The 25624-nt window shown below is 39.8% G+C and overlaps 3 protein-coding genes across 5 annotated transcripts; 1 reads left to right on the plus strand and 2 right to left on the minus strand.

Moving 5' to 3' along the window:
- Window positions 1-3587: 3587 nt before the first annotated feature.
- LOC148346620 (uncharacterized) lies at window positions 3588-7636 on the minus strand. 2 transcript variants are annotated; one of them, XM_088325559.1, is made up of 3 exons: window positions 7553-7636; window positions 3919-4539; window positions 3588-3840 (listed from the first exon to the last, which is right to left on the minus strand). In XM_088325559.1, exons 1-3 carry the CDS (start codon window positions 7586-7588, stop codon window positions 3820-3822), a joined length of 678 nt encoding a protein of 225 aa, XP_088181685.1. In that variant the 5' UTR covers window positions 7589-7636; the 3' UTR covers window positions 3588-3819. The 2 variants fall into 2 exon arrangements, with proteins under 2 accessions (XP_088181685.1, XP_088181684.1); XM_088325558.1 differs by having other exon boundaries at window positions 7397-7580.
- A 5277-nt stretch (window positions 7637-12913) lies between these two features.
- Window positions 12914-16130, plus strand: nme6 (NME/NM23 nucleoside diphosphate kinase 6). Its single transcript, XM_088325447.1, has 6 exons — window positions 12914-13127; window positions 13278-13372; window positions 13611-13713; window positions 14131-14170; window positions 14793-14953; window positions 15161-16130. Exons 2-6 carry the CDS (start codon window positions 13280-13282, stop codon window positions 15310-15312), a joined length of 549 nt encoding a protein of 182 aa, XP_088181573.1. The 5' UTR covers window positions 12914-13127; window positions 13278-13279; the 3' UTR covers window positions 15313-16130.
- baalcb (BAALC binder of MAP3K1 and KLF4 b) lies at window positions 15357-25509 on the minus strand. 2 transcript variants are annotated; one of them, XM_088325448.1, is made up of 5 exons: window positions 25406-25509; window positions 22224-22347; window positions 21912-22135; window positions 19754-19938; window positions 15357-16657 (listed from the first exon to the last, which is right to left on the minus strand). In XM_088325448.1, exons 3-5 carry the CDS (start codon window positions 22090-22092, stop codon window positions 16493-16495), a joined length of 531 nt encoding a protein of 176 aa, XP_088181574.1. In that variant the 5' UTR covers window positions 22093-22135; window positions 22224-22347; window positions 25406-25509; the 3' UTR covers window positions 15357-16492. The 2 variants fall into 2 exon arrangements, with proteins under 2 accessions (XP_088181574.1, XP_088181575.1); XM_088325449.1 differs by lacking the exon at window positions 25406-25509 and adding an exon at window positions 23438-24290.
- Between the last annotated feature and the right edge of the window lie 115 nt (window positions 25510-25624).

Raw genomic sequence — 25624 nt, forward strand, 5'->3', positions numbered from 1 at the left:
GGCCAGCCTAGAGACATAGTCTCTCCAGCGTGTCCTGGATCGCCCCTGGGGCCTCCTGCCGGTGGAACATGCCCGGAGCACCTCCGAGGGAGGCGTCCAGGAGGCATCCTTATCAGATGCCCAAGCCACCTCAACTGGCTCCTCTCAATGCAGAGGCGCAGTGGCTCTACACCAAGTCCCTCCCGGATGACTGAGCTTCTCACCTTATCTCTAAGGGAAAACCCAGACACCCTGCGGAGGACTCATTTCGGCCACTTATATCCGGGATCGAGTTCTTTCGGTCAAAAACCAAAGTTCATGACCATAGGTGAGGGTAGAAACGTAGATCGACTGGAAGATCGAGAGCTTTGTCTTTCGGCTCAGCTCCCCCTTCACCACGATGGACTGGTACAGACGCTGCACCGACCTATCTGTTGATTTCCCGTTCCATCCTACTCACTCGTGAACAAGACCCCAAGATAATTGAACTCCTCCACTTGGGGCAAGATTTCATCCCCAACCCGGAGGGAGCATCCCACCCTTTTCCGGCTGAGTACCATGGCATCTGACTTAGAGGTGCTGATCCTCATCCCGGCCGCTTCACACTCGGCTGCGAATCGCTCCAGCGAGAGCTGAAGATCACGGCCTGAGGAAGCCAACAGCACCACGTCATCTGCAAAAAGCAGTGACGCAGTGCTGGGGCCCCCAAACCGGACTCCATCCCCTCCAAGGCTGCGCCTAGAAATTCTGTCCAAAAATGTTATGAAAGGAATCGGTGACAAAGGGCAGCCCTGGCAGAGTTCAACCCTCACCGGGAACGAATCCGACTTACTGCCGACAATGGACCAGACTCTGACACCGGGGATACAGGGACCGCACAGCCCAGATAAGACTGTGCGGTACTCCATACTCCCGAAGCACCCTCCACAGGGCCTCCCGGGGAACACGGTCGAACGCCTTCTCCAAGTCCACAAAACACGTGTAGACTGGGTAGGCAAACTCCCATGCACCCTCAAGGACCCTGCAGAGGGTATAGAACTGGTCCAGTGTTGCACTGTTCCTCCTGAATCCGAGATTCGACCTCCTGGCGGACCCTCCTCTCCAGTACCCCTGAATAGGCCTTACCAGGGAGGCTGAGAAGTGCTGAAAATTCCATTTTGTACCATTCCATTACCATTTTTTTTTAACACTAAGGCGCTAAATAATTCAAATTGTCCCGGTAACTTGTTGCTCTAGTCATTTGAGAAAAATCATCCTTAAAATAAGCACAATTACATGCTATCTACCACGGAAGCCAATATTGCTCATTTCAGGAAATTTGATCCTATTTATCCCAAACAATATCGTAAAATATGGGAAAACACCTTTAGAAACAGTTTGTGGTAAGATATTTTACAATAATGATATACCATATACAGTGGGACCTCGCTACTTTGCGGTTCGACGTTCGCGGCTTCAGAGCTCCGTGGTCTGAGAACGTATGTACCAAATAGGAATTTCAGAGGGGGAATAAATTACCCAAACGCTAAACTTTATTTCTGTAGAAAGTTTGGTTGTAACATTTAGATATATTTTTTTCGGAGCCATCGAGGGCCGTGTAGCGCCATGTAGAGCCATCGCGGCCCGGGCGGGAGACGCCGGGCGCCAGCCTCCCCGCCGAGCGCCTGACCCGCTCGGCTTGTCGCAGTGTCGAAAAGAAAGTACCCGCGCCGCGGGTTAGGGGCTCGCTCGCGGGAGCGACCGAACGGCACCCGTGGTGCGGCGCAAGTATAAGCCCTGTCGTGAATTTGTCTCAGATCGTCCCGGGCGGACGTAAAATCGCCCAGCTGTACGACTCTTAGCGGTGAATCACTCGGCTCGTGCGTCGATGAAGAACGTGAATGTGATTTACAGCTGCGATTGGCTGGCAACCAGTTCAGGGTGTCAAATAAAAAAGGCAAACCTTAGCTAGAAAACAGGGTCCCCAATCTTTTTGCAGCTGAGAGCTACTTTTTGTTACTGATTGGCACAAAGGGCTACGATTTTCATCATTTCAACAACTTATATTATTACTATGTTGTTACAGTGCTATTAACAGGTTGTAATTATTTGAAGACAACCATTACATTGCATGTCAGTTACAAATCAAATTCCCCTGAGATCCGATCTGCAACCTCAGTGGAAATGTTTAAATTTAAGCTTAAAACTCACTTCTACTCTATAGTATATGAATAATCTATAATTTTCGTGGACAATATCGCTGTATTATTTGTGATTGCAACATCCTTTGCTGTCTGGTACTCTTGGAAGGGGGATGCCACATGTGCGGTCCCTTCTCAAGGTTTCTTCATTTTCCTCATGTTGAAGTTTTTGAGTTTTTCCTTGCCCTCATGTTGGTTCCAGATCAGGGGATTGTGTAATAGTCAGAAAAAATAGTCTGTGTAATAACCTGTGAAGCATCCCAAAGTAAAAGAAAGCAGCTCTGAAGGTATCTATCTTTTTTTTCTCTCTCTCTCTGTCCGCCTCTGTCTTTCTGTCCGTCCGCCCGTCCCTCTATCTCTCTCTGTCACTATGTCTGTCTGTTTCTTTCTCTCTCTGTCCGTCTATTTCTCTCTGTGTCCGTCTCACACTCTCTGTCACTCTCTCTGTCTGTCTCTCTCTCTCTGTCACTCTTTCTCACTGTCTGTCTGTCTGTCTCTCTCTCCTTACCTAACCTCCCTCTCTTACTGTCAATCCGAATCCCTTTCTCCTTACCTTTTCACCTCTCTTTCCCTCTCTCCTTACTTTCCTATGTTCCTACCTGCCCCCCCCCCCCCCCTCTCTCTCTCTCTCTCTCTCTCTCTCTATCTCTCTGTTGCCCTCCCTTTCTTTATCTCCCTACCTCCGTCTGTCCGACCGTCCAAGCGTCCCTCCACCCGTCCGTCTATCTGTCTGTCTATCGACAACATGTATCACGTACCTATATATCTGCTAACATTTAAAACCATCTAAGCTTGTCGAAGGCCGACACCATGCAGACAGCTGGAGTCACATGACTGAGACAGGTGGACGAGACGCCTCTAGCCAAATCTGTCCTGTTCCTCCATTTTGTCCTCTGGCATCTGTCCTCGAGCTTGGGCGTGGTACTTTTGGCACAGTTGGTATCCACTTGACATATTTCACTTCTCATCCGTGCGGCATTGATGACATACCACAGACGTCCTGCACTTGTCCTCGTCCTCGTTAGGACCTAGGACTACTAAGACGAGAGGAGAGGTAGGTGGGCCAATCACGTGTTGAGAGCAATTTAGAAATGGAATCAAATTCTGTTTATTGGATGTAAACTCAATTTAGAGAATTTTGGTATGTGAATATTTGTCATCAGATTAAGTTGTCGAATACAAATAAAAATCTCATCTGAACCCATTTCGACGAAAGGTCACTGACCATTTTGTTGCTACCTCTTCGGAACTGATGAATAATGACTTATTCAAATATGTTTGACGGTTTTAAAATAAGAAACAATGGTAAAATGATCCAACCAGTTCAGGGTGTCCCCTGCCCACTCCCTGAAGATTGCGGGGTTGGGCTCCAGCACCTTCGTGACTCTACTGGGGATAAGCGATGCAGATAATGGATGGATGGATGAATGACCTTCAGAAATTTGATTTTAATATTATCAGATGCAGCGCATGGTGGAAACACTGAGTGAAACGTAGAAGAACTCCAGTGAGGAAGCCCCCCACAGTACAAGAGATCTCTTCGCATCAGCGCAAAGGACATGGGATGAGGGCAACCAAACTCTTCCATCTTGACCAACACCAACGATAAAAATATTCCAAATGTTTGGTCGGGGATTTGGAAAAGGAACGTGAAAGTCGCTCACCAATCAGCACTGGGCTCCTGGCAAATACAAAAGACAACAAATTTGACAGCACCATCCTCGAGCAAGAAGGTGGAATGGACGAGAAAGTGTCGTACCTCGAGCTCCTTTTCATGCACAACCAAACTTTTCATCGCGTTGTCCAGCTTTTCCACTTCTCCACAGAGCTCCTCAACCACAAGGCCTGTTTTGGCCTCCTGCTCGGTATTTCGTGTCCCTGCCTTGAATTCGCAGAGGTGACGCATCTTGGCTTTATTTTCCGCCACAAGCGCGGCATTCTCCTTTTTCAGCTTTTTAATGAGTTGGTCCTTCTCCGTGACAGCCTGGCCCAAGTAGGCCATCTCGTTTTGAAAAAAGCGAACCGTATCCATGTTGTGCAGGTACATGTTTTCAATCTGACCATGAAAATGCACCACCACGTCATCTAGATAGCGCCGCATCCCCTCCATTTGGAACTGGAACTGGGTGGCGGTCTCCTGCTCGCGGTTGGTGCAGAACTGATGCCACTCTTCGTTGATGGCGAGAACGACGTTGAACTGCTGGTCTGGCTGCTTGAGGGCTCTCAGGAGCTGCTGACGTTCCAGTTCATGGCGGCGTTGCTGGAAAAGAAGCTGCTCTCTCAGGGCCACGTTTTGGGCCCCAAGTTCAATGTTGGCGTGGTGGTGGAAGCTGAGGCCATTCCCTTCAGGGCTCATCCAGGGATGTGTGTTACATTGTGGCTAAATGAGGAAAACAAAATGGAAATATTGTATTTATTCGTATATCACACATTCTTGTATAACAAGCAACCCCTAATTTTTGAATAAAAATTGGTCTAAAGTGTTGCCTCACAATTTTCTCAACTAAAACTAAGCATTGTAATTGACAAAGTTGTTCAATATGTGCGGCCAGGATTAAAATAATTTATTTAGGACTTAAATGATCAATACAATACCAACATCAAATTTATAAGGTATATATTTAAAGGTGGGTTGGTTGGTTGAGGTGTCTTTAAAAAGCTGGAAGTACAATATTTTCTCTATTAAGTATTAAAAGAACCTCTATAAAGAAAGTCTGCTGCTCTTGACTGCTTTTATCTCACTTTTATTACTGCTGTACTAGGACTCACTATACATTACGAAGCAAGAAAGGGGAGTGGGGGTTGATCTCTTCCTCGTTCTTGTTTTTTTTTTTGTTGGTGTAGCCTGAAAATTAGCGTGAAAATTGTAAAAATAAGAAAAGGCCTGTTTCAAATATAATCCAAACACCAACCATAACCCCCAAAGAGATGAAAAAAGAAGAGTTTGTTCGTATTCAAAGAATGAGCTGACTGAGGCTGCGATTATGACTTGAAGCCAGGAGAAGGGGGCCAAGAGGAGCAAAATCTTGAGTTGCGGACACAATCTTTAATGTCCTTCAAAATCCGAAAGATGTGTGCCCCTTATTGCATTTGTTTGGATATTTTATATCTTTGAGGACGACTTTCTGTTTTCTCCATTCTCAAACCTCGGCACTAGTATTGTGAATAATAATAACAATAATAATGTTACAATGCGATTAAAAGATAATGCCTTTTCATATGTCATACATATCACTGGTGCTCTAGAGATTAGGATTGGGTGCAGTCACTACCGAGACCTGGGTTGCCTTTCCGTCGCATCCAATGTTTTGCGATTGCGGTCAGAGATATTGTTCGACGGATCAATCATTGCACAAATAGGGTAGTAGTAAATTCCATATTTTAGTGCAATCACTTGAAGTCCATTAAAGAAAGAAACTCTTTTTAAATGAGTATACAAGGTATGAGTATTTTTTTAAAGTGGTCAACGGTTAGGTGTTGAGTTGAATTGAAAAGAATTGTCTTAATAGCTATGATATCAACATTGTAAAACATTGTAGGCAACAAGATGAGACATGGCACTCCAGGGTAAACACTTAACAAAGACTTCAAAGAAAAAAAGGAACTTAACTCTTTAGAGACTGGACTACGTTACAATAAAAATAAAAGTGAATCAAAACAATAGTGCATTAACACTGAGCAGCAACAAAAATCCCCAGACAAGTCACAAGGAATATATTTTTTACAGTTTTGTAAAGTAACACCTCCCATCTCGATTACTGTAATGCACTTCTCTTCGGTCTCCCAAAGTCCAAAATCAAGAGCCTTCAACTGGCACAAAATGCTGCAGCGAGGCTTTTAACTAAGACAAGAAAGTTTGATCACATTACCCGATTTTAGCTAACTTGCAATTGGCTCCCTGTTAGCTTAAGATGTGATTTTAAGATTCTGTTGGTAGTATACAAAATCATGCATGGAATTGCTCCCTCATATCTTTCAGATTTAATTGCCCCTATGTTCCGGTCCGGAGTCTTCGCGATGAAAATGCTGGTCTACTAGTAATCCCAAGTGCCAAGAAGAGATCCGGAGATTTGAGAGCGTCCTCCATTCGGGCCCCGATGCAGTGGAATGCTCTTCCCCCTGAGATTCGATCTGCAACCTCAGTGGAACTGTTTAAATCTAAGCTTAAAACACACTTCTATTCTATAGCATATGACTAACCTATATTCTATGTTGACAATATCTGTGTGTTATTTGCCCTCTTGTATGTTTTAGATCAGGGGATGGTGTCATAATAGTCTGTGGTTTACAATAATCTGTGGTCTGTGCAGCGCTTTGAGACTCTTTGTGATTAAGGGCTATACAAATAAACTTGACTTAACATTTAGCATCAATAAAGAAAACACCTAAACCGATAGAGTCCCATTAAGGACAGTATCCCTTTTGTTTTTATGAAAAATGGCCAGTAAAAGAACTACTCTGTTGAGTAGTCGGAAAAAGTAATTTTCACTTCTGATAAAATATTACGTACCAATACAAGTCGTCCCTTTGATAAGGATGGTAGGCCTACAAGTTGTGACCCAATAACCACTCCCCCCATCATAACACCCCTCCCCCCAGAAAATAATTCAAAGAACTCCTCTCTTAAGAGTCACCATCCTATCAAGGGCAGATATTGATAGTACCTTTTATAAAAGCACTTGAAACTTTTAAAATCACTGTTTCAAATCCTAGTGCATCTTGTACCTATGATACAAACACTCAAATGTTAAGAAAACACTGAAAGTACAAAGCCAACGAGAGCCCTTGATACGTAAAAAAATGGTAAACAATGACAATTACATACTGTATCTCCAAATTATAATTCATTTTAAATCTATATGCGGTAACATTTTATAATCTTTTAATTTGGGTTATGTATTTTCCAAACAAAGGGAGGTTGCCAATTCTGGTATCTGCCTTTGCATGTGTTAAAAATTTAAAATATTGGCCTGGTATGATACCTGGTATCGGTACTAGTCATCCATCCCTACTATACGATGCTCGCCAGGCAAGTAACAGACAAAAAAACTATACCCACATTCAAGTTATCACTGAGTATTTAGACAAGAAGTGCGGGCATTACGTAATTTAGTAATCTAAATTATAGTTATAATTTCTCTCTAAAACTAAATGTTTGCACAAACTTGTAATTCAGTGATCAAAGAACTATTTTATTTTGTTATAGAAGATAACATTTAAAGGGGAAAAAAACTCACCCTGCTTTGAAAGTACATAAAGTGCTGTTTAAAATTGTTTCCTTGGCTCCTTGGATATCCATAAAAACGTTTCTCCATGATAATGTTGGCCGAAAAAAAGTGGTATAAATCTTGAATCTTTTAAATATTTTAGGGCTGAATTGAGCATGCACTTACTTGTGTAGCACTTGAAGATCGAACAGTATGTGCCATAAAGGATGAAAGATACAACACAGTTATTAAATCAAGGAAGATAGAAAAATCTTTGAAGTCTTTGAAGTGGACATCATCTTGGTCAGCCCATGTATTTTGTTTTTGTTTATTTTGTAGGGGTGGAGCTAGTAGCTGCAAGTAATGCATACGTCTAAGAGATTTTGCACTAATAACCATATTGATATTTATATTCATTCAGAGTTTGCACTAACTCCCTCTTCACTAAATCATTATTATTATTATTGCACTACTTTTTATTGCACCATTGATATGAATAAAGTATCTATCTATCTATCTATCTATCTATCTATCTATCTATCTATCTATCTATCTATCTATCTATCTATCTATCTATCTATCTATCTATCTATCTATCTATCTATCTATCTATCTATCTATCTATCTATCTATCTATCTATCTATCTATCTATCTATCTATCTATCTATCTATCTATCTATCTATCTATCTATCTATCTATCTATCTATCTATCTATCTATCTATCTATCTATCTATCTATCTATCTATCTATCTATCTATCTATCTATCTATCTATCTATCTATCTATCTATCTATCTATCTATCTATCTATCTATCTATCTATCTATCTATCTTGTTAGGATTCACTCATTTTTTTCATTGCACTGTTTCAATTTTGGCCAGTCTCTAAGCCAGGGTTGTCAAACAGGCGGGCCGGATCAGGCCCGCTAAGGGATTGAATCCGGCCGGCTAGACAACGCTGAGGGAAGCGCAAGAGAAAAATGAGTTCCAGGTTAAAATATGTCCACTTGATGTTGCCGAAACCAGGTGCCTCTCACAAATGTTGTACTTGTATTTAATTCTCTCTCTCACTCTCTCTCTCTCTCTCTCTCTCTCTCTCTCTCTCTCTCTCTCTCTCTCTCTCTCTCTCTCTCTCTCTCTCTCTCTCTCTCTCTCTCTCTCTCTTCCTCCCTTTTTCTCTCACTTTCTATCTCTCTCTCTCTTTCACTCTATCTGTCTCTCTTTTTCTCTTTCTTTTTTCCTCTTTGTCTCTTTCTCTCTGTGTGTCTTTTTACATTATTTTGCTCTCTTCCTTTTTCTTTTCTCTCTCTTTTATCTGTTTATCTTTCTCACCTTCATTTTTTCTCTCCTTCTCTTATCTCTCTCTGTATTTCTCTTTAGATTTCTTTCTTTCTCTGTCTTTCTTTCCCCCTGTCTTACTATTTCTCTTTTTATCTCTTTTGTTTCTTACATTATCTCTCTTCCCCCCTCTCTCTTTTCTCTCTCTCTCACCCTCTCTCTTTCTCCCTTTCTCTCTTTTCGGTTTCCCACCCTCAAGTCAAGTCAAGTCATCTTTATTTGTATAGCCCTTAATCACAAAGAGTCTCAAAGGGCTGCACACACCACAGATTATTGCAAACCACAGACTATTATTACACCATCCCCTGATCTAAAACCTACATGAGGGCAAAGAAAAACTCAAAAACCTCAACATGAGAAAAGTGGAGAAACCTTGAGAAGGGACCACACATGAGGTAATCCCCCTTCACACCCTCTCTCTTTTTCTCTCCCTCTCTTTCTCTTATTTCTTTCTTTCATTCTCTTGTTCTTTCTCTCTAATCTACTAGTTCGGCCCCCGAGAGAATATTTGTTCTATCGTGTGGCCCCCGAGTTAAAATGAGTTTGACACCCCTGCTCTAAGCACTACGTTGAAAATATTTTGCCTGACAGTCTTTTATCATACTTGTCCTTTTGTCGTCTTTATTGTGTGTTTACCCTGGAGTGGCATTTCTAGTCTTGTTGCATAACAAGCTTCACAACGTTTTTATCAACAAAAATAAAGACAATTATTTCAATTTATTTCAATTAATATCAAAGAGTTTGCAATGTGAATGTCTCTTCACCAGTTCAGGGTGCCCCCTGCCCACTGCCTGGAGATAGCTGGGATGTGCTCCAGCAACCCTCGACCCTAGTGAGGATAAGCAGCGCAGATAATGGATGGATGGATGAAAGAGTTGCACTTATAGGACACTTGTGTTGCATTCAAAGAAGGTAAAAAGTTGGACATTTCACACATCTTTTTTTTAAATTCTATTTTGCTCGATGTTATCCTGGTGTTCGCATATATTACCTATCTATAACACGACAAAGTGGAACATTGTGAGATTTTATTCTCCAAGTTTGAATTATATATATATATATATATATATATACATATATATATATATATATATATATATATATATATATATATATATATATATATATATATATATATATATATATATATAAAATATATATATATATATATATATATATAAAATATATATATAATATATATCAATATATATATATATATATATATATATATATATATATATATGTATATATATATATAAAATATATATATATATACATATATATATATATATATATATATATATATATATATATATATATATATATATATATATATATATATATATATCTCACCTCATCTCATCTCATTAGCTGCACCACTTATCCTCAGTAGGGTCGCGGGGGTGCTGGAGCCCATCCCTGGTTGCCAGCCAATCGCAGGGCATATATATATATATATACAGTATATATATATATATATATATATATATATATATATATATATATATATATATATATATATATATATATATATATATATATATATATATATATATATATATATATATATATATATATATATATATATATATATATATATATATGTGTGTACAGGGTTGGGTGGAAAACATGGAACGGCAAAAATGATATTGGCAAGCTGTTTGGATTTATTTTCATTCCGTTTCTGTCGCATTTTATGTTAGTTTTGCCGGAGATCTAAGAGATCAAAGCCAGGAGAGAAAGCTTACCACGTGTTGTGAGTCATAATTTAAAAAAAAAGTTAATTTTAAACATTATAACCACAGCTAATTTTAAACACTATAACCACAGCTGACAAATCTCTCAACATGCACAGTAATGTGATTGATGTTGTCAAGCTGTTTGGATTTATTTTCATTTTGTTTCTGTTGTGCTAAAATGCGAGCTGCCAACGAGATCAAAGGCAGCAGAGAAGCTAATCACGTGTTGTGACTCATTTCATTTGCAGAAACTGTAATAAAAACCTCATCATCCAGTCCATTAGCTTCTCTGCTGGCTTTGATCTCTTTGATCTCGTTGGCAGCTCGCTCTGTAGACTGCCCAAAGCATATCAAAGAGCTTTCTTTTCAATTTACATAAAATAGATTTTAGAATATCACAATACAGGGGGGAATCAACATTTTGGCACAACAGAAAAAAAGGGTTACTTTAACTTGATTACTTTCAATTACTTTTGGATTACTCCAATACCAATATGAATACAATTATGCCTCTCCTTGTACTTAATGGCACAGATGCCGGGGGCATCTGTGCCATTACCGGCGAGATGCTCAAGGCTGGCGGTGATGGCATGGTGGAGTGGCTAACATGCCTATTCAACCAGGTGTGGGAATCGGAGCAGCTGCCCACCGACTGGACCAGAGGAGTCATCATGCCCTTCTGGAAATGCAAGGGTGACAGGCTTGTCTGTGGAAATCACAGAGGTATAACCTTACTCTCCATCCCGGGCAAGGTCTTTACCAGGATCTTGCTCAGCCGTGCCCTTCCAGCAATCAGAAGCTGCCGCCGTCCCCAGCAGGCTGGCTTTATGCCCAACCGCTCCACAACGGACCACATCTCTGCCGTCCGTTTGCTGACAGAGAAGACCCGTGAATTCCGTAAAGATCGCCATCTATATATCGGATTCATTGATCTGAAGGCCGCCTTTGACACCGTCTGCCACTCTTCACTGTGGAACATCCTCCAAGCTCTCGGAGCACCACCCAAGATCATAGCCCTGTTCAAGCTACTCTACAGCAACGCAGAGAGCTGTGTCCGTATCAACGGCATTGACTCCAACTGGTTTACTATCTCCAGCGGCGTTCGTCAAGGCTGCGTGGCTGCTCCCGACCTTTTTAATTGCATCATCGACCATCTGATGTTCAGGGTTAGTGAGCGCATCCCCGGAGTGTCTTTCGGCAACTACCACCTGACTGACCTGGAGTATGCTGACGACACCATCATGCTCAGCACTTCCTACAGCCAGCTGAGAGACGCTCTGGGCATTTACAGCGAAGAGGCAGCGCGGCTTGGCCTCCAAGTGAGTTGGACGAAAACCAAGTTCATGTATGTCGGTGATGGACCAGATCCACCTCCCATCCAAATTGGTAGCGACATCGTAGAGCCTGTCAAGAGCTTTGTGTATCTGGGGTCCATGGTGACACACAATGGGGACCTAAAACCAGAGATTCTCCGCAGAAGAGCCCTGGCAGCATCTGCTCTGCAGTCTCTCTGGAAACCACTCTGGCGGCACCAGACCATCGCACGCAAGACGAAGCTCCGCATTTACAACCTCGCCGTACTCTCTATCCTGCTTTATGGCTCAGAAACATGGCCCCTGAACGACACCCTGGCCACAAGAATCGACGGTTTTGATAGCAGGGCTCTCAGAACCATCGAGAACATCAGGTGGCCCCAGCGAGTCTCCAATAAAGAGCTCAGAGCCCGCACGTGCCAGCCCCGAGCATCTTCCTTGGTCGCACAACGCCGCACCCGCTGGTTTGGCCATGTCCTTCGTCTACCACCAGACCATCCGACACGAGCCATTCTCCAGTTTGACCCAAAGGCAGCAGGCTGGAGACGACCAAGAGGGAAACCCCGCACTCGATGGCTCGACGTCGTTGCGGGCAACCTCCAACAACACGGAGTTGCTGTAGAGGATGCAGAACAGCTGGCACAAGACCGCCAGCATTGGAAAAACGTGGTTCAACTGGTCGGCTCAACGCACAGGGACGGGACCCCCCGACCTTCGCTGGAGCAATAATCAATCAATCAATCCCAAGCCTGCACAAAATTAAGTAATTTTATTCATATTTAGTTTGTTTTGTCTTTTATTAGCATATTTGGTATTGGAGTAATCCAAAAGTAATTGAAAGTAATCAAGTTAAAGTAACCCTACCCAACCCTATATATATATATATATATATATATATATATATATATATATATATATATATATATATATATATATATATATATATATATATATATATACCGGGTATATATAAAGTAACAACAACTGGGGTTATTCTAAGGGAGAACTTGGTTAAGAATAATCAAGAATGGTTGTGTAATTAGTATGTGTAGTTAAGTTCTAGGGGGACATTTGTGCTTGATGTCTTTATGTCAAGAACAAAAATAAATAGCTTCAAGCTGGGATATCAACTTTTGAAGAGGGAACATAATACAATCGGACCACTTCCGGTGGCACATTTAGCCAACGGACTCATTGGTCCTCATTCACGCCCATGTATTGTAAACACTTATAACTACGCGTGGCTTTTTTATATATCACGGCGAAAAATATCAATAACATTTAAAAACCCAGAAAATATGTTGACACTTCTTGACATTCGTTGAAAGTGGTCTACAAGCGTTTTATATCATTCCAGAGTCGACTTCCGGTAAGCTAATATAACTGTTAAGTTGGCTCAACGTGCTAACAATTAGCCTCCTTGAAAAATAACAGAATATTTATTGAACTGTGTTTTCAAACACCTATTTGATATTTATAAATTTATAAACACCAGTTTGTCGTATTGTTGTTTTAAAAGATATGTTGCTGACCGCTGGAAGACTGTCCAAAGCGCTGCAGCTCACCCTGGCGGTCATCAAACCAGATGCAGTGGCTCATCCTCTTATGATGGAGGTAAATTCATCTGGTTAATCTTTAAAATCAACCCCTCAAGACAATTTCATAATATTATTTATTTTTCCACACTCACTTAATGCAACCCATAAACGTGTAACCAATGTTGGTCAAAACACTGCAACGGATTATCAATGCTAGTACAATAGGAAGGTTGCCTCCCAAAAGTCAACATAAGATGTAAGCATTATGAAATTAGCACACATAAAATGTTTTTCTTTTTTTAATTGTCTTTCAGGCTCTTCACCAGAGTATACTGGATAACCACTTTGTCATCGTCAGGTGCAAAGATTTGAAGTGGGGAAGACAGGACTCAGAGAGGTTTTATGCTGAACATTCAGGTGTTGGACCAATTTATTTGTTCCAACTAAATGATATGGCGAGCATGTGAATCAGAGTTGACCCGTTTTGGTGGACCTAAAGGACAGTTAAGAACAGATGATTCAGCCTGATTGTGGCAACCTTTGGCATTCGGCCACTTATCACTTAAGAGCAATCGTTAATGTGACGGTGAGTCAGCTCGCTTCGAGGAAATTGTATTTAATGTTCTATAGTAAAAGCAGACACAGACACAATTATTTTTGGAAAGTATTTATTTAATTGGAGGACTATGGTAGGGATGAGATAGTCAAGTCACGTTTAGTTGCTCTTTAGAGACACCAATAAAATAATGATTGTTTATTTTCTACTAATGCCAAGACAACATATATTTTCTTAAACTTGTATTTTCTACCCTATTTGTATTTTCTGATTTTCAGGTAGATTCTTCTACCAAAGACTAGTTGAATTCATGTCAAGGTAAGCAAATGAAGGCCTTAAGTACAAAACATATGATTATATTATCCAAGAAAATACAAATTTCATGCTATAGGAGTTACTAGCGGTATATTTGCTCATCTGAAATATATGTATATTTTATACTTTCTCTTTTTATCAGGTAGAGTTCTGATTTTATTTGGTTTTGATTCTGAATAGGTCTTTCTTGCAGGAAAAAAAATGGAATATAGGCTGGCAGTTAAAAGCTTCTGCTTCAGATCAATTTTTATTTATCATATAATTGTATTGTACAGCTGTTTTTGCGTAAATATTAAATTGTTTCCTTTTGGTAATTACCGGTTGATGTTGTTTCTGTGCTCTGCCCAAATAAAAAGCCACAACAATTCACTCATTTAGGCAAATTCTGGTGTACACAACCTGACCAATAGGTAGCAACGTATTACAGGCCTGTAGACATTTGAGAAGACTTTCACAACTACTGATGGGGTTAATTCTCAGGAGGTGTCAGGTTATCTACAGGGTTTTTCGAGATTTTTGCCTGCAAGACAAAAAGCCCCACCATTTTCTTAATTTGCTGTTTTGAAAACAATTTTGTAGGTCTCTTTATGAACAGAGTATTCATCTATTTGTTTATCCTGCACAGTGGACCGATGCGTGCGTACATCTTAGCCCGAGAGGACGCCATTCGCCACTGGCGGGAACTGATGGGTCCCACGAAAGTGTTCCGAGCTCGATACACCTCCCCTACCACACTGCGGGCTCAATTTGGACTTACTGACACGCGCAACACCATGCACGGCTCAGGTGTGGTTTACCTTTAGCTTTTTAGTGGCTGATGTTAGCTACATCTTTGTAAATAAGTATATTAGCTTTTTGAATTCTGTGACTTGGCAATCATTTTTTCTGAAGTTTATTGTCAACCACTACTGTATAAGGGATTGGCACTAGCTGAACTGATTTAAAGGTAGGTATTTAAAGGTTCTCTCCTCATATTCTACTGTTGTCCCCCAGATTCCACAGAATCAGCCCATAGAGAAATAGCCTTCTTCTTCCCGGACTTCCGGGCGGCGGAGTGGATGGAATGGGAGGAGCCTTTTTTCCGGTCAGGGCAGACACTTTATGATCCTCAGCAACAAATTCACACACTGTCTACTCGGAGCTGACAGGAAATTATGCTGTTACGGAAATTGACATTGCCTTCTTACACTTGTGTTACTGCCCATTTTTATTTTCATTAGAAAACACTCAAATCCAGACATTTACTAAAGACCGACTTTTACAAATAACACATAAGAAAAACAAACAGAAAATGTAAAAGAACAATCTTACATTTTTCTTTCCTGAGCCATTGAAGAAGCATTGTTACCCTTAAGCATATTTATTTGCTTATTTATTTTGCAATTTTAGACTCTTTTCCTCAGGAAAAGAAGTGTCTGCCATTCTTAACAACCAACACTCTAAACTTAGGTTTCACTTGTTCCACACAGTGATGTAAAAACTCAAATTTCAGTCTCTCGGTTTGGCTTTATCATTTGAGCAACAATGGTTGGCTATCTTGAGCCAAAATGAATGCCCCACTTTAGAGGTAATACAATGACATTTATCTGTGAAAAAAACTCAAACAGAAAAATGAATGAATATATAGTATTTTGCTAAATCACAGGCTTCCGTAAAACATCTTTCTTAAGAAGTGTAAAAGTTACTGATGCTAACAAAATACTATGCACATTTTTGTCATTTAATATCTTACAACTGACACGTGGTTCAAATATATATTTTGTGCTGTCCAATTCAAAACATTTGCATTTTTGAAGTGTGGCCAAATGCCATATCACCTATCTATCCATTATTTTCTGTTGGACATATCTTCTCTCCTTTCAACAAATGTATAGTAATCAGAAGTAAAAACATGTCGATTCTGTACCTTATGATTCGCCATATGATAAGCATGAATAAATACATTTGGCGTATTTTCATCTAATATGATTCAACAGTGTTTTTTCTGCAAATTAAGAGGCTATTTTCATTTGATTTATTCTTCATAGTCTGTGGAACAAAAAACTAGTCCCGTTTTGATAAGATTTGGGATTTTGGAGGGGGGAATTGCACATCAAAAAAGCTGTTCGTATCCACTGTTGTGATTAACCCAGCTTTAAAAAATGTGATTTTTTTTTTTCTTTGAATTTGTGCTTTTATAATTATTATTTCAATTTTCTTCTGCCGGTCCATTGTTTTTTTGGACAAAAAACACATTTCAACATGTGGGAAAAAAAAACTATGAATGAGGACCTACTGTAAAAAGACGAATACTATTAAACAACAAAAGAAAGTTCGCCAAACCATTCAAGTGTTGACGGCCGCCACTTGTTTGACAGCCTCGGCGGGCTTCATCACCTCGTAGGTGGTCAGCGACTTCTTGACTTTGCCGTTCTTGTCCACCTGGTGGATGCTCTGCGTGACCGTGATGGTCACCTGTTTGGTGGCCTTGCGGTTGTCCTGCCATTTTGTCTGTTGTAGAGGACATGAAAACATCTTTTTTTCTTTTTCAAGCTGAACATCATAAATCAACATCAAAAATCATGGGCAATTTTGGGTTCAGAGCTTTGGGGGTTCTGAACGTCCAGTGTGTCTGGCTGGCTAAACTTTTTTTTTTCCATTTAAATACATGATAAATAATGCACTTATAAAAAAACAATCGACCTCTGTGTTCTCAAACACAAACTGTTTTATGACCAAAAAGATAAGAATTGAGTATCAGAAAAAGCTGTATCAATTCATAACTTGTTTTCTAATAGTACCGGTAAATGGTTTTTATATAATCCATCAAATTGTGATGATAATATGGTCAATTCTCAGAATACATCTTAAATTTCATTCTTGAAGGGATGTCTTTTAGAGAGCGGTGCTAGGGATCAAATGGACCGAACCATTTCAAGGCAAGGTGGTATATCAGAAGCTACATTGTTCACATTTTTGTTATGTTATGTAAATCTAGTGTTTTTCATAAAATTTAAGCCTATCCTGTCTTAAATTAAGGAAAAATTAGTTTTATAAATGCTATACTTTTGGGGGTGCTTAGATTGGATTCGGGGGTGCTTCAGCACCCTTGAAACAGGCTAGTTACGCCCATGATCAAAATTTGGTTCAAAAACTTGACTCCAGACCCATGCTTTGCAAGCTTTGTGATTTAATCTCGTAGTTTTTAATGTATTAATTCATTTATCTTCAGCCAAGCGTCCTAACAAGTGCTTCAAAAACATCTTGGCAGATAACATACCTGATTTCAAATATACAGTACAGTACCACCAAATACTATAAATCTTCTGTAGTTTACTACGGCAGTTTATAAATGACAAAATATGCATTTATTGTTTGAGCTTCGAAAAAGAATACAAATAAAAAATCGCAAAATAAATGCATAACTTTTTTTATTGACAATATTAATTGTTCCTTGGTTAATTACAAAGTTTTTTTTGCTATCTGCTGGACACTTTGGTGTGCAGTTTAACATTGTCTTAAGACAACTTTCGACATAAAATTGACTCTTAAATCATACTGCGAAAAACATTTTGAAATTCGAAAATTCTTTATAGCCATTCCAATGTTAGGCAGCTCTGAACTTACATTTTTCCTGTTGTTTTATGTTTTTCTTAAGTTTTTCTGGATTGTGCCTTCAAAGTCAATAAGTTTGCTTTAAAACAAAATAAGTTTACTTAAAACTGAAAAAAAAAAAAAAAACCCAAATACCGCAATTTACAGACTAGGGTGCACCAGATTGTAAGGCACGCTTTTGAATATCGGTGGAATTACTATTATTATTATTATTATTTTTTTGGTGTGCTTTATTCTCCGGAAAATATAGTACTTGGTCATAACTTATGTCGTAACTTATGCTTCAGACAATTTAACTAACACTGTTAAGGTTAAAATCTCCCTCTGTCTAAAATGTAAGGGGAGGTCAAACCAAAACATTTTTACACAAAATTTTGAAAAATTTGTGTTTGTAGAACATGAGTTAAGTAGCAGTATAATCCTTTTTATTACCCATATGGTGGCCATTTTTGCTTCTCGCTATCTACTTAAAAAGGCAACAACGTTTCTCAGACCTCAGATAATAACCCATTGTACTCCACCTCATTTTGAGGTAGAGCTGTTGTTGGTCCGTACCTGAGGCTGTGACATCACCTCCAAAGCATAAATCAAAATGGCCACGCGCTGAGATTGATAAAACGAACTGTGCTGCTTAATTCACACTGGAGATCAAAATTAAAGAACAATTGACAAACAATTAAATGATCCTAAATAAAAATGTTGTCTTCACTCCTCAACAGTTTAAGGACATTGTATTGTGTCTATACCATGCTTCTACAACACTTTTTTTTTCACAAAATAGGTAAAGCAATTCAACAAAAACCTGTATTTTGACAAAAAATGCACCAATCAAAATTAGACAACACTTTCAGGTGCCTCCTACTTAATGTTGCTAATATAGCAGATAGTGCTAATTTCCTTGACTATTTGTCAACCCCTACTTAACTGGCATTCTAACTGCCAGTTTCATTGGCTGCAAAATGGTGGGCTGTTCTTAAGTGACTGAAAGCCTCCAGCGGTCAGGAGTTCACACCAGTGATGAAAGCAAATTGAATTAGTGTCTGATAGGAAGCATCGGCTCGCTACAGTTTAACTGTACGGGTCAGGTGTATCGACATTTCGTTCAGTGTGCATTGTTACAAAGAATGACAATAAAAGTAAATTACATTTTTATTTTTTTTCTATTATGTTTGGTGACACATTGGAGAAAGTCTAGACCCAAAGTGTGTAAAAAAGTCAATGAAAGAATGAGGAAGTGTCATGGTTTAGGGAATATTTTCTAGAGTAGGAGTTGGGCCTCTGGTACAGCTACATGGCCGAGTGGATGCTAATGTGTATCAGAACCTTCTTCAACAGCACATGGTTCATTACTTGCGTTCATCGCCCAATCTGCCTGCAGTCTTTACACAGGACAACGCTCCATATCACATAGCAAAATGGGTAAAGAATTTCCTTAAAGGTGAAAACATTGAATTAATGGCTTGGCCTACCCAGAGTCCTGATCTCAACCCAATAGAGAACCTTTGGAAAATCCTTGTTGACAAAGTTATTGTCCAAAAAAACCACCATAATCACCGAACTGTGGAGGAGGGTGGAAGAAGAATAGACCAAAATCACACCAGAGCAGTATGAAAGACTATTGCTATTCTGTGGCTGCAGATCTTTAAAAGTCATTGAGGCCTGTACACTTCTTACTAATTGCTAACTGTTGTTACCGTCAGATCTTTTTTTCCATGCCAAAGTCATTGTTGTTCTCTAAATTTGATCAGTGTGTTGTTCTCTAATTTTGATGCAATGCATTTTCTGAAAAATATTCTTTTTCTATGAAATGCCTTTAGTCATTGTGTAAAAAAAGTGGTGTTGTACCATATTGACACAAAGAAATGTCATTTAACTGTTGAACAGTGAAAATGTTTTTTCTAAATATTTCAGCGTTTTTATAAGTTGTCCTCTTATTTTGATCTCCAGTGTATAGGCCACTGAATTTCTTTTTTGGTACTTGGTGTCACTCACAATTTCTTCAGTATGTAAGACACTTCTCCGCTGCACTGTTGTGGTTGAAGATGGTGGCGTCCCCTCCTGTCCTGGAGGGCCACTGTTCGGCCTTACGTCACAGATGCTGGCTTCTGACCCGGTCGAACACACTTTGAGGTACGCTTGAGCAGGAGGCGAGATCCCGTCCTCGAAGAAATCGGGAACTGGAACACAATGGACACGGTGAATATGTGATGAGTTTAGTTATATAACACCTAGTTGCTTCAACATGTGAGGCATCTGAATGTGTGTGTGCGTATGTCTGTTGCCATGAGAGCCAAGTGCGGTCTGTTCATCTCATCTATTATACTCGAATTGTCCATTCATTGCCCCCGGGCCTCAATTGTAGTGGATGCCTCATAGATATTAGGTCATGGAATCGGCAAGAACATCCTTCAGCAGGACCAGGTCTTAGTCATCGGCCCTTAAAGTCAGGGAAGCTTTTACCAAAATTACAGGTTTTTAGACCTTCATTTTGTGTTAAAAAAATTTTCACCCTGAGTTCAATTTTATTCCGCATAGCAATAATGTAACAAAAATTGAGTTTTATCATATGTAGAACAAGGAGGTGCTGATGCATATGCTTTTATTTACTCTTGTTTAGCAGGCTGTGCATTTCACACCTAGATCTTTAATAATGCTACGTCTGAATCGATCCAACCTTCAAAAACGATTTTATGGCTATAATCATTTACTGCAGCTACAGCTGTGACACATATACAAAAGCATTAATAACCTTATCAAATTTCAATATTCAGGAATAAAGCCATGTTTTACTCACCAAAAATCCTTTTTGTTTTTGCACATAATCCATTCTCCTTTATTTTCCCCCCAATAAAATCGGAATTACTCTGCGTAGGGATTATCTGTGCATTTCAGTTCCATCAAAAGGTTCTATTCTATCGCAATCAAGGCTAATGCTGAAAGTCCTGCCTGTCCTGTATTTTGACAAAAATGCACCGATCAAAATTAGACAACACTTTCAGGTGCCTGGCAGGAGTTTTTATTCGATTTAGGGCAGAAAAAGTCAGTTCGACATATTCAGTGGACTCAGGGATTTATTTTGTTCACGATTCCGTTGTGGTACTTCTGTTACCACCCCCTAGCCAATCATAGTTTGTGAGACCGCTGACATTTTGTTATGCCTTCTAGAAAGCTATAATGTTGCCAAGTAGAAATCTGCATGGCTAATCCAACAGCTTTATTGTCACTTATTTTATGCATCAGGGCCATCAGAACTGGTTGTGAAGGCCCCTGGGTAGATTTCTGACCATGACAACAAGTAATGGCTGAATTATATGATAATTGATTGTTTGTTGATCAACATTCTTAATATTTGTTTTCCTAAAACAATCAGCTTCTCTACAAAGAAGAATTTAAAAGTTAATTTGTATGACAAAACAAGATCTTTCAAAAGATGACCAAATCGACATTGCTCTGCTTTTTAACATTAAATGAAAAAAAGTTCTCTCTTAAAGGCACATTATGTCAAAATTACTATATATATATATATATATATATATATATATTAGTTATTATTTATCGAGCTTTTAATTAAAAAAATAACGTTGTGTACATGTCTTTGTATTTAGCATTCTGCATTGTTGGTGTATAATTTATTTATTTAGTATTATTATTTTTTTTTCAAATTGGATGCTTTTATACAGTACTTTTAAGTTGCAATTCGTTGCCATACAAATAAGATTTGATTGAGTGATTGATTGAAATGGGGCAGCACGGCGGCACAGTGGCTAGCACGTGTGCGGCACAGTTCTGAGGTCATGCGATCGAACCTGCTGTGTGGAGTTTGCATGTTCTCTCCGTGCTTGCGTGAGTTTTCTCCGGGCACTCCGGTTGCCTCCCACATTCCAAAAAAATGCATGTCAGGGTAATTGGCCGTTCCAAATTGTCCCTAGGTGTGAATGAGCGAGCCAATTGTCTGTCCCTGTGTGACCTGCGACTGGTTGGCAACCAGTTCAGTCCTGTGCCCACTGCCTGAAGACAGCTTGGATGGGCTCCAGCACCCCCGTGACCCTACTGAGGATAAGCAGTTCAGATAATGGATGGATGGATGGATAGACTGAAATCTGACTCCTAAGACACTTCACGGTTCTTGTCAAAGCCTTACAGTCCTTACCGGGACTGTTGTTTTTCTCCGAGGCGGAGCAGGCCTCGGAACCATCAGATGGAATGCTATGGATGGACGAGAGGGGGATGTCTGTATCGGTGCCGGTCAGCCACGTGGACTCGGTTTCTTTGGTCCAGCTTTCCAGGTAGCGAGGCTCCAGAGCATCCGTCCTGCTCCCGCCGCAACCCATGGCGAAAGCCCACTCGCTTCGACCTCGTCCGCCGACCTATAACCTATCACACAGTCTCATAAAGTCACACAAATGAAAACAATAACAATATTTATTCCATAAATTCCACCAGTTTATTTGAATGTACTCACACCAAAGCCCCCACCGCGGGGACGAAGTGTTCTCATGCGACGGAGCCTGCGTCAAAGGCGGCTGGAGGGCTTCCCATCACTCTCGCCCGGCGGACGTGCTAATGCTAGTCGTGCTCCATTAAGTCTGCAAACAACAACGAGATCATGATTAGTGTTATTGCCATTATGCATTCAATGTTCACCCAAGACAGATGCTGATATATTTTGTATCCTCTTCAAATAGTTCATCCAATTCCCCCCATGTTAGCACTGGAGCTAAAAGGGAGGCTAACATGGGATTTAATAAAATATCCATGAACATGATTAAATTATTAGCATTGAAGTGTGTATGATAGTTGTGATACACTTACAACTTATCGGTAGGCCAGTTTCCAAGCACTACTGTGTAAATATTTTTTCCCGTTTATCCTGACATTCTTTTTATCACTTTTTCTGTTTTAGAATTTAACACAATCGTGTTTATTGTCATTGAGATCAACGTGGTAAAACATTGTATGCAAGTTTAGACATGGCACACCAGGATAAACATGTAATAAACAATTTGAAGAGAAAAAAAAGATAAAAGGCTGTCAGAATAAAAAGGCAAAACATTGTGCTTAGGCGCTGGCCCAAGTTATAATAATAATAATAATTTCCTTTGTATTGTCATTCTTTGTAACAATGTACACAGAACGAAATGTCGATACACCTGACCCGTTGTAGCGAGCTGATGCAGCCGCAGCCAACAGAGGGCGCCGCCATTTTTACCAATGTTATAAGTCTTAGGTATGATGGTGCAGTGAAAGAATAGTGCATTGTAACAATAGTGCAATGTAAAAACAGTGCTATTATGTTAGCAGCTCCAAAAAAATATGTCGCAATATATATATATATATATATATATAATAATAATAATAATAATAATAATTTCCTTGTATTGTCATTCTGTGTAACAATGTACACAGAACGAAATGTCGATTGCACCTGACCCGTTGTAGCGAGCCGATGCAGCCGCAGCCAACAGAGGGCGCCGCCGACCACTTTTTAAGTCTTAGGAATGACTCGGCCGGGGCGCGAACCACCAAACTCCCAGTCTCAAATATATATATATATATATATATATATATATATATATATATATATAGATAGATATATATTTTGGGTGGTTGGACCCCCAGGAAAGAAACTAACTGAGCCTGTTTGTCCTTGTTTTAGGGATCTGTTAGAGCGCCTACCAGTGGGCAACAGGTCAAAGAGGTGGTGGCCAGGGTAAGTTGAGTCCCTCATAACGTTGACGGCTCTGCTGGGGTATCGCAAGCCGGCAATGTCCTCTCGACTGGGCAGAGAGCAGCCAATGATCTTCTGGGCTGTGTTGATTACTGTACTCTCTGTTGGTATTTAAGCTTAAGTCTTTGTTACGTGTTTTTATTACGTGAGTGCCATGTATAATGTTGTAAACAACCATCACTACTACTCAATGACAATGAAGATAATTTTAACACTAGCTTCTTTAAAGTTAAGGCTTTATTTTTCAGCAAAAAATAAATAAAAACTTTATAAACATTAACTTAAAACATTTTTTGTTTTAAGTTAGTAGTGACGAAATGGTTGTTTGTTAAACAAAATGTTAAGGGCAAAATATGTGTTTACATTAGCTAGCTTTTGACCCTTTGCACATGATGTCTTGTTGCTTTCCCTGGCAGAATGAGAGCCATGACGGATGGCAAGAAGCACCCAAGCAAACAGCACTTGAATTAGCATTTGAGTTGAAACAAATACCAATAACCATGACAGAGGAATATACCCAGCATCTTTTACGATGGTGATTTATTGCTGTGCGGTAGGCAAGGTTCCAAGGCCGATTTGGAGTTAGATCCCGTTTGATGAAGACAGAATATTCCGAGGCACAACACAGGAAGCCAACAGGTATTCCAGGATTTGTAGCGAGCGTTTTTTGCAAAGTACGTTTGATGTATTTTCGACAATTTTTTGTTAAGTAGGTACAAGTCACGTCGAAGACATTCAATAAAATAAGTTAGCTACTGCTAACTAGTTAACTTTTTACCATTGCCATTTGTTCTACGTAAATGAGGTGCTTTTAGTGCGATTAACCAGCGATTCAGAACCGTAATCTTCCAAATATCACATGTATTGAAAACTGCTCTGTGCTCAACCATAAAGCGTATTACGCCAAAATCAACCATCACGTTATCAACGGGTCAAACGGGAAACGAACGTTCAGAAGATAAAATATCATTTTGCCAAATATTTTCAAAATGGTCAAAACTGGTTTCTACTCAAGGTGCAAATGAACCGTGCTTCACTGTTCTATTGTAGTCCCTCAATTTTTGATACAAAGTTGTTTTAGTAACGTTTACAGCAAAGCGTAACAGCTATGAGAACTGGCAACCATCCAGACTTTTATACGCTTTTAGATAAATATTACTACAGAATTACTACAAAAATCCTACAAGAATACAACTACAGATATACTACAAAGATTCTAACGATAGAAAATAGTACTGCAGAAATACGACAGTGAGGTGCTAGGAATCAATTGGACTGAACAATTTCAAAGCAGTAGCGTATTTCCGATGCTACATTGTTCACAGATTTTTTCTTTTTAACCTAGCGTTTCTCATCACAGTTTAGCCTATCCTGTCCTTTATTGAGGAAAAGAGAGTTTTTGAAATGCAATCATTTTTAGGGGGGGGGGAAGCACCCCCGCCCCAAAAAACGGGCTGGTTACACCCATGAGTTCAACCGTCACATAAGTAAATAAATATCAAATGAAAACTTTTTTAAAGAAGACATTGTCCTCGCTAACTGTATTAGACCAAAAGCTTTTTTACATTAGCTAGCTATGCATTCGCAAGGTGTACGGTCACGTGACCGGGTCACACAATTACGATAAGCCATACACCACTAAATGCAATCGTTATATGGCTAAATTAACAACAAACACCGTTTTAAAATTCCAATGTTTGCAAACGCACGCATCTGTCTTGTAGAGAGAAAATACACTAGACATGCATATACGTTGCATGCAGTCCACGCGGTCCGAATACGCACACACCGTAATGTATTAACAATGGCTAGTGTTTGTACAAAAGCAAATGAGCTGACAGTAGAGGATGATCGGCGATGAATCGTGATGGAAGATGACAAATATGGTTGCGAGGTTAGTTTATGGATCTGCTTACTGCTTGGCGGAAAAGATTCTCTGTTGTCGTCTCGCCTCCCCCCCGCTAATCCTTGATGCAAGCATCACTGCACATCACCAATCCCACCCTACTCCTCCCCCAGCAGACCACGTGTGGTCATGTTGACGTTGTCACCCATGGTAACACATCCCAGTAATGTCCAAGTCAAGTCATGTTTATTTGTATAGCCCTTAATCACAAGGAGTATCAAAGGACTGC

This window comes from Urocampus carinirostris, chromosome 20 (assembly GCF_059441175.1).
Source record: "Urocampus carinirostris isolate Australia breed hairy pipefish chromosome 20, RoL_Ucar_1.0, whole genome shotgun sequence".
NCBI lineage: Eukaryota > Metazoa > Chordata > Actinopteri > Syngnathiformes > Syngnathidae > Urocampus > Urocampus carinirostris.

What these genes read in the sequence shown, in the direction of transcription:
- baalcb (XM_088325448.1), bottom strand. Translation starts at nt 22,092, where the DNA reads ATGGGTTGCGGCGGGAGCAGGACGGATGCTCTGGAGCCTCGCTACCTG. An exon ending in GGAGAAAAACAACAGTCCCG is followed by an intron (nt 19,939 to 21,911) that starts GTAAGGACTGTA and finishes ATTGTGTTCCAG; the next exon opens with TTCCCGATTTCTTCGAGGAC. An exon ending in TCTTACATACTGAAGAAATT is followed by an intron (nt 16,658 to 19,753) that starts GTGAGTGACACC and finishes CCTCTACAACAG; the next exon opens with ACAAAATGGCAGGACAACCG.
- nme6 (XM_088325447.1), top strand. Translation starts at nt 13,280, where the DNA reads ATGTTGCTGACCGCTGGAAGACTGTCCAAAGCGCTGCAGCTCACCCTG. An exon ending in CTCATCCTCTTATGATGGAG is followed by an intron (nt 13,373 to 13,610) that starts GTAAATTCATCT and finishes ATTGTCTTTCAG; the next exon opens with GCTCTTCACCAGAGTATACT. An exon ending in CTAGTTGAATTCATGTCAAG is followed by an intron (nt 14,171 to 14,792) that starts GTAAGCAAATGA and finishes TATCCTGCACAG; the next exon opens with TGGACCGATGCGTGCGTACA.
- LOC148346620 (XM_088325558.1), bottom strand. Translation starts at nt 7,474, where the DNA reads ATGGAGAAACGTTTTTATGGATATCCAAGGAGCCAAGGAAACAATTTT. An exon ending in TTATGTACTTTCAAAGCAGG is followed by an intron (nt 4,540 to 7,396) that starts GTGAGTTTTTTT and finishes TTCCTCATTTAG; the next exon opens with CCACAATGTAACACACATCC. An exon ending in TGCATGAAAAGGAGCTCGAG is followed by an intron (nt 3,841 to 3,918) that starts GTACGACACTTT and finishes TGTATTTGCCAG; the next exon opens with GAGCCCAGTGCTGATTGGTG.